This window comes from Oreochromis aureus, linkage group 7, assembly GCF_013358895.1.
Source record: "Oreochromis aureus strain Israel breed Guangdong linkage group 7, ZZ_aureus, whole genome shotgun sequence".
Lineage (NCBI taxonomy): Eukaryota > Metazoa > Chordata > Actinopteri > Cichliformes > Cichlidae > Oreochromis > Oreochromis aureus.
Window position 1 is genome coordinate 3,350,757 of NC_052948.1, and position 12,471 is coordinate 3,363,227.

A 12,471-nucleotide genomic window follows, 5' to 3' on the forward strand; every position below is an offset into this window, starting at 1 on the left:
TAATGAGCAGCTGCAGATATCTCAGGTGTTTAATTTGTGCAATACACCAACTAAAGAGCCCAGACTGAAGACAACAACAAGTCATCCCCTGTCAATAATGCAGCTGTGCATTTCTCCACATAGTTATCCCTTTTACAATGTTTCCAAAGATTTGAATACTACTCAAGCATACAAGAAATTAATCATGAGACTTTTTTACTGATACACAGCTGCCTAACTCCCTGATGTGAATTTAACTGCAACTTAAGTGCAAAAAAAGCATGTCTTCACCTGAGATCCAGAATACAGCTCTGAAGTAAAATGCAGATAACGAATTCTTGGCCTCTCAACTAACACAGACTTCTTCCATTACCATTTCACTTTGTGTGTTTGCAGTCTTTCTTTATGTGCATTCATATAGTTTGCATGAATGTAAAACCTGAAATCCCAGTCCCAAAACAAATGCGAGCATTTGCCAGCATTCTGACCATCGCTGTCAATACCACTTAAAATAAATTAGAACTTTTGTTAGCTTTTGTGTGGCAGCTTGGTGGATCTGGCTTTATAGACAAGTGCTTTGTGAGTCAATCAGCATACTGCTACACAGGCCAGGGTCTTTTGTGGGGCATAGTTCAATAAAGGCAATGAGAAACTAATTCTGTTTCATCTAATTCTGCAACTGCACTAGATGAAATGGTGTTTTTGTACTGACCAGCAGGAATCTTTGACCTCTGCTTGCAGTTTTTCTCCTCACCTGACAGTCTGTGTGTGTGTCTGATGCACTGTCCTTCACGACCGCGTGAAAGACTGATGGCCCGTTTTAGCCTTTTGTGTGTAATTTTTAATCTGTCTAACCTTTTCCGGAGGAAAGGCCCAAGTTTTGACACTGGAAACTTTGCTTGGCAGACAAACTTACAGAAAATCAATAGACGGGTCGGTGCTTTGGCAGAAAAAGCCGATGTTAGGAAACAATACATCTCTTTGTGTAAAAGTCACAAGGCCTTGATGATGGTGTACTTGACAAATTAAAGATGACCTGTGCTTACACACATTTTTTTAAACCAAAAGAGCCAAAACATATATTTGTTAATCCAACAGTTAAGACAGTTTATTCCTCTTTACATTTCAGTTTAATGTACTCCTTCACCAACAGAGGTCAGTCACACACAGGTTTTAAAACTGCAGTCATTCTCTTAAAACGCCACAATCTCAAATGTTTGGACTGGCCTAATTTCACACAAATTGTGTGCCACTGGGGCCTCTGTACATGCAATGTGAGAAAGCACTGGTCTGCCATCTATGAAAAGAAGTGAGCACAATGAGGAACACAAAACCTGACAGGAAGCGTGGTTTTTGCCTTTCCCACTGGGCAAAGTATACAGCTCTGATTCTCATTGGACTGTGATGAAACACAGGGCTTCAGAAACAGGACACTCTTTAACCTGGGGTCTTCTGAATCTATCACTCCTGATTTAGGCTGCAGAAAGTGACTTGTGTTATTTGTATGTCCTACTATGAAAGGGATTGGGTTTTTTAAACATAAAGGCAGGTTTTCCCTGATGTGATTCCATTCTTCTTGCAACTGTAGCCATAAAATACTAGTAGGAATCCATGGTCTTCTTATCAGGGTTTATTGTTAGTTTCCACACTGAAGACAAAAGGAGACCGGCCTTTTGAGGTTGTTGTTCCAAAGAAAGCTCAGAATTCTCTCAATGGAATAAAAGAGACTAGTTTTAGAAAATAGTTTCAGATCTGTTTATGTAGATTTGTTTTTATTTATTTTGTTTTTTTCTTTTTTAAGAAAAACAGGTGCAGATAACTGGATGGTTTCATCTGGTTATCTGCATATAATGTCTGTTATTATTTGCTATTATTTGCTGATTAGTCTCTAATTATGTGTCATGTCTATCAAAAGTGCAACACTCTGAAAAAAAAGTTTTTCACAGGACTCTATGCAGTCTGCTTCCACACTAATTGAGAAGGTAAAGTAGCAACCAGGTGCTGATAATAACTTTTAGATGATCAGAAGTTTCAGATATGTAATAATTATGTGTGTGTGTTTTATCACAGTGCCCAGGAGGAAAGACAAAATCAGTGGATCCTGGTAGAGTTATAAGGCCCTTTCACTAAAAAAAAGCAGATAAATAAATAAAATGAAGACATCTTTCATTCTACAGTGAGGAAGATTATTCACAAGTGGAAAACATTCAAGACAGCTGCAAATCTTCCCAGGAGTGGACACCAAGGCAAACTGACCTCGAGGTCAGACTGTGCAATGCTCAGAGAAATTGCAAAGAAAAAAAACACTACATCTCTCACTCTACAGGCCTCAGATTCAGAGGGCCAGGAGTCAGATTGCTAGTGGCTGTAAGGCCATTTTTTCTCAATTTTTTACGTCTTCTTGACGATGACCAGAAAGTTTAATTGTCACATTAACAGATATAATGCAGCTCGATTACTGAAGCTGTACATAAACTGGCAAACTAACAGATAGATGAAGACGCCTTGTATAGAATATGAAGTAAGCAGAAGTGCTGGGTGGAACTTCCTTACCTGTGGAAAAACCTGTCTTCTTGTGACACTTAGTAAATTCAATGTTAAAGTAAGTGACCAGTGCATGGATGTAGTCATTCCTCTGGATCTGCAGGCAAAAAGCTGATGTGAAGGACAGGTCTTCGGGTTTTACTGTGTAGATGTCCACTTCCTGTAAAAGTAAAAATATTTTTTTTACAAAAACAAATGACAAGTTTCTTATGTGAGTCATTGCATTAAGTTCTCCCGTTCACTGTGTTTCAAAGAAAAGTCTCAGAAATGTGCTTTTGTAAATGTATATGAATTCTTTAATAGAGTTAGTCTTCAAAGACGTGCTTCGCTCCTACCTTCACCGGACCTTTTATTTATTCACACAACAAGAAATTAAACCTACCAGTTTTAAAAGGCTGTAAAAAATTAATCTGCAATGCATCAAGGACAGAAGATCAACATTAGGAGGGAGCCTACGGTAAAGCTTCCACCTCCACAAGTAGAAGCCAGTAACCGCTGTGTCGGATAGACAAGAAGGAGCTGTGGCCATACTTGTCATGATCCAGGTGTTGGGGATCATGTCACACAAAGCTCTACAACCCAAGTCTATAAATGTCCCCTGATTCCAATCAATTTTACAAGGTCTCCCATATCATCCCAGTGAGTCATGCTAAGTGTGGAGCATGTTCCTCCTTATTCTGGTTTACTGTCAACATAAAGAATTATCTATGATTGCTGCATAACAGAGGAAAGCTTACCTGAAACCTACTACCACAGCATAAACATGAAGGCATTTCACGTGGCATCAGTGCTAATAGATATTCACTGATGGCTTGATGGCTTTGGTGCCAGATGCCACATTTGCTGCAGAGGAATGAGCCTTATGTTTGGTGACAATAAAACACTGCAACAATAATATCAGATTTCCCCTGCTGTCTTTAAAAAATAATTAATCCCATAAACACATTTACGAGATGTTTACTCTGGTCATGCAGTATAAACTTCTCAAAGTCACATTTCAAAGTTTAAGACAGCAATATACTGCATTGCAATGTTTATCCTCCAGCAATTACTCCTAAGGCAAAATAAAAATTTTAAGAGCACCATCATACAGGTTGTTTTCTTCAAGATTATACTTGCTAATGATGCTCCCCGAGTATCATTACAGTAGTTTTCAGTCGTAGTTTAATAACATGGGGTCCTGCACGTGCTGCTCCTCGGTTATACAACTTTAATGAGGTCATTCAGTAATTCATTTAAAGTCAACACAGTGACTTTGAATGGATTTGCATGTCTTTAAAAGGCCTTATACTACTGATGCCACTCTTTTCAGTGTGGTATCAACGGTGTAAGGCCTTGATATAAAAAAATCCCAGAGGCAAAAAACCCTATTCCCATCAGCCTCACACACTTTTTATCTCCAGGCTGTCTGTCAATTTATACAGAGGGGGAAATCAAACTAAAAAACTGCAGTGATTTAAGTTACTGGAACTACTCATATAAACAACTAGTTTGCACAAGAAATATTGAACAGACCTTTGCTTTGATTAAAAAGACTAACATTTTTATAAACGCATGGCACAACAAAGAAGAGCCACGTCAGCAGGACCAGACTCAGTTGTTCACCTGCATCTAAAGGACAAAGGTCACTCTTTCGAAGATGCCAATGTTCACATTTTGGACAGAGAAGACAGATCCATCCATTCAAGAAAGAGGAGTGAAAGAAGCCATCCATGTCCATCTTTGAGCAGAGGCGGTGGCTTACGACCAGTGTTGGGTAACTTTAAATTAGTAACTTATTACATTACTAGTTACTTCTCTAAAAAGTAACTCAGTTTTGAGATCCTTCCCAGAACTAGTTACTAGGGAAAGCCCACTCACATCCTGGTGCCATCTGAACTGGATACCCAGGAAGACTGCAGTCTTCTATCTAGGGTACTTGCCAGGTGCACTTGCCACCTACCAATAGAAAGCTAATGTGCACATTTCCACGAGAACCTTCACACCTGGCTGATTGTGACCACTGCACTACCTGTTTTACATCAACACAAAAACTGCAGTGTGATGCTTTTGATTGTACTCAGAACTTGGAAATTCTGCCTCTGAATAGGAAGATGGTCCACCAGACTGCAGATGAGCTGCATACAGAGCTGGACTCCCAGAAAAAAAAATTGGGCATTTTGACTAGAGACCGCCCACCAAAAAGCTGAATGAAAATAAACACTGTTGTGACAAATTGCTGTTCTGATGGAATTAAATCTATCAAGCTTCTCAGGTGAGAGGATAATTATTTTTTTTTTAAAGCGAGACATTTTAAATGAGAATAATAAAGAAAGTATTTCTCTTTCCCCCCTTTCCCTTTAATGCCCTAAATGACTTAAATTACTCTTTTGTCACTACTTGCCTGGTGTTATTTGTCTCTCAGAAACAGTGTAACTTCCTTCAACTCATTCACTGGTAAACCTCTCCATCACCTGTTCAGCTCATGATTCTTATTTTCATCTTCATGTTTCCTCTCACCAATACTGGAGACTGACCAGCTTTACAGCTGTGGCTCCAGTGGGTGCAGCTGATAGTGCACTATAATACATCGTCAGTTTAACTGGAAGCTGAACGCGACATCCGCTGTGCTGATAGTGCTGAAAAAAGCCGATCAATCATTGATCATTTAGATTTCAGTAAAACAGAGTGATACATTATAATTCTGTTCTTTTTCAGGTAGCAAAGTCAGCAAACTATGACTTTTCACCTCAGAAAGTTCTCAGATCACAATATACACTATATGGGCAAAATTAACCGTGGCCAACATCCTACACCCACCCATAGAAACTCCGTACACCTTGGCAATGGAAAGCCTTGGAAAGATGCTCCCAGGACAGTTTTTGTGCTGATGTTAATGCCTGAGGAGGTCTATGGCTCTTTAGCTAATATGTGCCTCAGCACTCATCGATCTCTGCAAATTTTCTTTGTGGCTGAGTTGCTGTGGTTCCTAAATGCTTCCTTTTGTCAATAATTTCACAAACTAAATTGTTGCAACAATTACATCTTATTACAGTAACACTTTCAAATTCAGCAACCTCTTCAGAGCAATTATTTCTTTCACAAATGTCTGTAGGTTTCCCAATGAGCAAATGGCTGATGCCACACCTGTCTTCACACCTGTAATAGGACTGAAATCAATAGCTCCATGAACTCAAAGCGGTGTCCCATTGGGCTTAAAGACTTTCATAATGTGACAGAATTAAAGTAGCTGAGCTAAAAAAAAAGGAGAATATGAATTTTAAAGGCAACACTGAAATTTTCACTGGTCTGAGCTCAATTTTACCAATACTGCACTGTAAGTGGGTGCACTGCAATGCACTATTCCACCTGGGACAGAAGGTGAGACTGAAAATCAAAGGATTTCAAAACACCGATACATTATAATTCTGGCAGAGCCATCTAATCAAGGCCAGCGATAAGAAGGTCACTATGACAAGGAGCACAATCAGGAGACTAGACAGACTGCTATTGGCATGCATGTGCTGCACATGCAGTGCCTGATCAGTCAAAATTTTCTTTGTGGCAGTGGTGGTTCCTAGCCAATAATTTCAGAAACAGAACAACATCTTATTACAGCACTTTCATAACAGTCCTCTTCAGAGCAATTATTTCTTTCACAAATGTCTGTAGACAAAATGCCTGCCAATAGGACTCAAAACTCAAAATAATTTGGAAAGACTTAATCAAAAGTATGTTAAAGGGGAATATGAAAGAGGCAACACTGAAATTAAGGTATAACCGCACAACAATATTCCACCAGGTGAGATCTAATCAAGGCCACAAAGAAGGTCACTATGACAAGGAGCACAATCAGGGAGACTAGACAGACTGCTATTGGCATGCATGGCACAGCAGTGTGATCAGTCAAATAAACACAGTGGGAGCCACAGACAGAACAACATCGAGGTGGCACTCATAACAGTCCCGGTATGTTAGACAAAATGTTTGCCAGTCAAACAAAGTCATTTGGTAGTTAATCAGTAGTTAACATGCAACCCTGGCGTGTTGGCATTCACTTTAAGCCATTTTTATTGTTGCTTCAGCTAATAATTGTCAATGGCAGCGGTGCATATTGACTGATCAGGCAGTGAACATTACCCATCAGCCAAAATGTGATTTACAGTACCAACCTTGACCAGGCAGGAGTTGGTCACCACCTGTTTGGGGTCTACTACATCCACCAGGGGTTCCTTCATGGCCACATTACGGATACACGTCATGTCAAAGCCATAGACGTTCTCCCACCCTGGTAAATATAGCATCACAAAATGATCTTGTTATCACATTCTAAACATATTACAAACTGTTTTCTTCTGTTGTATTTGCTCCAAGTTTCTATTTGGGTTATAGAGTCGGCAAAAGCCACAGGACATGTAAACATTTGGGCTGAATATGAAAAAATAAATAAATAAAAATCTCTAGTTGGGGCCATTGCTCTTCCCAGAATAGTCTCATCTGAGATCCTACAGATATATATCCTCACATTTTGGAATGATTTTCATTTTGACAGATGAAAGTCACATTGTATATGGCGATGAATTGTCAACACGAGGCCCCTTGAACACAGGCAGCATTCTTGCCCTGGATACCCTCATTGCTCAAGTGAAATTGGTGCTTAAATTATTCACAAAGCACCTTAAGAGATTGAGTGAGCAAACATCTCTGTTGTGGCCCAAGAGGCAGGGAAGAAATACTTGAACGCGCTGAAATACTGGTGATAATGAACAGGTCACAAACCCCTGGGGGCTTTTGTAATGCTGCGTATTTGCATTTCCTGCTGCCCACTTAACTTACTCTGCAGCCCAGAGTAGCACTAATGACTGCAGGATGCTCTTAGAATGCTGGAGTGCTTCAGAAAGGCATTTCCAACTGAGATAAAGGTCGTCTTTGGCTCCGTGCCATTGGAAAAAGTTTGCGGTCAATATGTACACTTGTCTCAGCGTGACTTTGTGCATAGAGCACTTCAGAGCCACAGCAAGCTTAACTGAACTAGCCAGACATAAGAAGAGGCCAATATGATATGATTGGCTAGATTTTATCTGGTGCACTGTGGTTGTATAATTTCCCAGATGTATGGAGGAGTGTGAGTAGGAGGCCTACTGGCAATTGTGTTGTCATTTTGGCTTGTGCGCAGACTTTATGCTGCTTTATGTCCAGCAGCAATAAATCGCCCACAGTGCTCCTTGCAGGGTTTATACAGGTTATCATACAGAGATGGAGAGGCTTGTTGACTTATAATATCAATTATCACGCCCAGTCTTGTACCTCAGGAATAGTTTAAAATTATTTGCAGAGCTGGAAAGGCTGTGCGTGTGCGCCCACAGTGGAGAGCAGAACGTGGGTGTGTTGATGGTGTTTTCTGCATCCATCCACCAAGTCGTATTTCTGGTTACAGCCACTGAAGACCCACGCTATGTACAGCACAAGTAAGCGGCAAAAACAAGATTTTGGCAATAAACTGCACTTACAGTGTATTTTGAAGTCTTTGTACTGCCGGTCCTCTATGGCCACCACGTACAGGGAGGCCCGGTCAGGAAACATTAATCCACCAGGTTTCTGTTTGATGAATAAGGACAGGAAAAAACCCAGAAATGAATTAAGAATGCATCAAAACTGCAAAACTTTTGACCAAAAAGAAAAAAATTTAATTAATTGAAAACTAACATGTAGATCTTTTTAAAAAATATTTTAGGCCTATAAAATTTGTCTTATTAAACTTTTGATATCAACTCGACTCCAACAAGGTTAACAGCGATTGCAGACAGCTGTGAGTGTTATTAGATTCTAAGACAAACTCTAGAAATGTAATCCTAAATCTGTTCAATTGTCCTAACATTTGAGAATATTATAATTCCAGCTTTATACTTCTGTGTTTTATTACTTTAAACATTTTGTGTCGGTCGAAGTTGCTTGGTTTGGATTTCTGTTTGGATTTCGTAGTTATTATATCTGAGTTTCTGAGGTTCTTCTGTTGTTCCTCTGTGTAAAGTTTAGAGTTTTGTGTTTAGTGTATTTTTTTAGATTCATGCTTTGACTTTCAAAGTTCTGATTACATCGGAGTCTCTTGCTGATTTATTTTACGGCTTCTAGTCGTGAGTTTTAGTTTCCTTATGCTTTGGCTTGCTTCGGTTTCTGTCACACCTCCCTCCGTCTCAGACTGTATTGATGCCTCGGTCCCTTTTGTTTCCTTGTCTCATACATCTTATTTAGCGTTAGTATTTGTGTCTCCCTCGGTAATAAAACATTTTACTTTGAAGATTGTTTTCTTTTGTGTCTTATGTCAGCTTCCTGTCTGTCTTCCCCTGACTTCACGATTGTTTTCACCTGTGTCCCTAATCTTCTCCTCGCCAGATCATCTGTTAATACTCCCTGTTGTGCTGCTGATATTTTCTTCAATGATCAACAGCTCGTGTTTATCTGCCTATGTGTTCTTCATAAGCGTATCAGGCATCTTGGTGACTTGTGTTGTTGTAGGATACACAAACGCACACAATCCAGACGTCTTACCAGCCACTTGTCCCTGGCAAAGATGACAGTGTTGAGCATGGATTCATAGAAGAGACAGTAGCCCATCCATTCAGATATGATGATGTCAACTTTTTCAACAGGAAGTTCCACTTCCTCAACCTTGCCTTTGAAAATGGTGATAACTGAAACACACAAAACATTTTAAATGAACTTAAATGAAGTCTTTACAATAAAATGTGGGAATTCTGGGGGCCAAAAAGTATAAGGTAAAGTATATTTTAGGGGATGTATGAAAAAGTTTTATTATTAGTTGTTTATTACTTTTATTATTATTAAAATTATTATTATTGTTTTGCAGGGTGAAGGAATAGCTGCACCATCTGTTAAAACACTTCTAACAAAAAGGTAGTTTATTAGTAATAATTTTAGAAAAGAAACTGTGAGTGGTGACACACCTGTTCATGATTTGTAGGCTAACACAGCAGCTATTGTGTTGTTATGAAAATGAAACCAGCTGGGGACTGCAGTGGAGGAGTCGATCTTCGCCCTGCCTGAGATTAGCTGACTTCAGCTTTGTTTGTTCTGCTTTGGAAAGAAGTGACTGAAGAGTTTCCCTGATTATACAAATGTCTTTCACAATGACATGTGAACCCTGTTACTCCAACTGCTGATTGCTTATTTACTTTGGAAAACTCAGTAAACACACCGATAACTCTTTTCTTTGGTTACTTAAGCATACTTGTTATTCATAGGTTTAGAAATAGACGGGGCATTTGCTGACAGCGTGGTTTATAGCTCCATTATCTGGTAGGTGCAGAGTCAGGGGCTTGGCAGGAAATTTGACGCACAGCAGGTGCTCTGATCATAACATACACTTTGAAGTTACACAGGATGGAAGCATATTTCGGCAAATGAATACAAATGAGCCAGTGTAAAGAACAATGATGAAGGAATGTCCACTCAAAAATGTGCTGGGTCATAAACGCCCTTGGTCACGCATGTGCTCATATTGTAGAATGTGCATGTGCTGTTGTTTTAAAGTATACCTAACATACCATCGTCAATTATATCTCAATCGTTATTGATACATGCATTGTATTATACTCTATTCACTCATCCATTCAAATCATTGAGTTCAGGTGTTCCCATCACTTCCATGGCCACTGGTGTATAAAATCAAGCACCCAGGCATGCAGACTTCTTCTGCAAATATTTGTGAAAAACTAAGTCACTCTCAGAAGCTCAGTGAACTCTATCATGGTACCGTGATAGGATGCCACCTGTGCAACAAGTATAGTCGTGAAATGTCCTTGTTACTAAATATTTCATGGTTATGTGTTAGTGGTATTACAATGAAGTAGCCACATAGTAGTAGGCCACTTAAAATCACGCTGAGGTGCGTAGTCCACAGAGGTGGCTAGCTTTCTGCAGAGTCACTATAGACCTCCAAACTTACTGTGGAATGTGGAGTGGATTGTCTTTTCACGGCCGACACTTTTGGCAGTACAGTTTAATTTTTAACTGGACATTTTATTTTAGATCAAATGAAATGCAAGTCACAGCACTTAGACAGAACCAGCAGTATATACAGTGTAACCTAGTCAACGGGCGGTGAGTTTGCAGTTAGCAGTTTTTTTTAAAGTAAAAAGATTTGTAAGTTGATCATCTTTACATATTAGCAGTCATCCTGGACAGCTGATCGCATCTCTTCTTGTTCTCTTCTGCCACTCCTCCCTCATTTATCATCATTCACCATCATGACTTTAACCTACTTTACTGCTCTCTTCACTGACGATGGAGTGCATGTGTCATCACAATTGTGAGACGAGGAACAGCTGCAGCTCTTACCGCTGTCAAGGTGGTTGGACTTGATGATCCTCTCGGAGTACTCTGATATACTGGAACACTCAATCTGGCAGAAAAAAAAAAAAGCTATTTAAGTGAAGAATTTCACAGACACTTTGCCTGCACTCACAATAACATGACTTCACTTATAATGCAGGTGATTTTAAATATTACTGCCCTACTGATGTTGCCTGGGAAGCCCTGGATAAAAGCCAAACTACCGTATGTTACTGTATGTTACGTTGCTGGTGCACAAACTGGAAACGTTACATGCATACTCCATGATAAATTACAAAAGCAAGTAGAAAATAAATAATAAACTTCTAACAAAAAATTTATGAAACTCTTGAATCCGTTTAGTCATGCAAATACAGATGAATTACATATTGGCAACAACAATAAATCAAAGTATAAAACTGAAAAGCTTCCGTTTCATCCTTGCGACTGATATTGTAACAGCAGCTTGGCGAGGAAGGAGCGGCTAGCAGGTCCAGCATTTGTGGAGGTTAGCTGGATAACTTGAAGCCAGTCAGTTAAATCGAGCAACAGATCTGTATTCGTTGTTAGCAACATAAGACCATACAAGCCAGGTCTCCACGGCTCTACTCTGTCCTTATATACATGCACGGAGATCGGTAGTCGCCGGTGCCAGCCCGTTACAACGGTGAGGTCTCTCTGAACAGGCTGTCACTATACTCCCCCCACTACTACAATAGTAGGGCAACACCACCTAGCGGTGCTATACCACAATAATAAGGGTTGTTACAATATATCATTTTGCTGGATATTTTTCAAATTGTACTTGAGCAGCATTTTCCAAATGTAACTTGTTAAACTTGTGCTAGTTTTTGTGCGGGACATATTTCCAGAGTGTAAACAAACACTTAGCACTTTATTTAGTCCAGCACAAAACTGGCAGGATGTAGGACTCAAACACAGGACTCACACATGGGTATTTAACTGAAAGCAGCAGCTTTTATTACTGGAAAAAACTAACATTAAATACAAAGCTAAACTAGAAATTGGAAACAAGACACTTCAACTAGAAAACAAACCAGGAACTGTAAACTTGGAAACGGCTAGAAACACAGAAGGGAAAAACACAGCATTGTGAGGGAACAACGTGACAAAGGGCAGAGGAGAACACAGGGATAAAATACACACGGGAGTAACGAGGGAATGAGACAGAGCAGGAGAGCAAAGCTGGGAGTAATCAGACCTAATGAGACAAAGGAAGCAAAGCAGAATAATTGACAAAGGACACAGACTGTCAAAGTAAAACAGGAAATATAACACAGAGACGCAGACTTGACACTGAGACGGAGACACGACTGACTGGAAAGACAGCGGGAACACGAAGACAAGCGTGACAAGACGAGGAGAGAACACAAGAAAATCCTAGGACAAAAATAAAACCAAAACAACCCCCATGAATTAGGACTAAAAATATAACTACAACATCAAATCAAAAATGACAATTTCAACCTTTTTGGAGTTGGTGGAACTGCTCATAGAGTTTCATAATAACAATGCACTGTTGTAATCAAAGAATATAACTAAAACATCTAAATCTATCATACTTTCCACCACAGCTAAAATCAAAATGACACATTT

The 12,471-nt window shown here is 39.5% G+C and overlaps 1 protein-coding gene across 1 annotated transcript in view; it reads right to left on the reverse strand.

The window, feature by feature from the left end:
* Positions 1 to 12,471, reverse strand: part of LOC116309410 (protein arginine N-methyltransferase 8-B) — a 28,447-nt gene that overhangs the window by 3,121 nt on the left and 12,855 nt on the right. The window contains exons 4-8 of the mRNA XM_039615586.1: positions 10,861 to 10,924; positions 9,052 to 9,194; positions 8,013 to 8,100; positions 6,675 to 6,790; positions 2,533 to 2,683 (exon numbers count right to left, since the gene is read on the reverse strand). Of these exons, the coding sequence (XP_039471520.1) occupies positions 2,533 to 2,683; positions 6,675 to 6,790; positions 8,013 to 8,100; positions 9,052 to 9,194; positions 10,861 to 10,924 (562 nt within the window). The remainder of the gene's footprint in view (positions 1 to 2,532; positions 2,684 to 6,674; positions 6,791 to 8,012; positions 8,101 to 9,051; positions 9,195 to 10,860; positions 10,925 to 12,471) is intronic.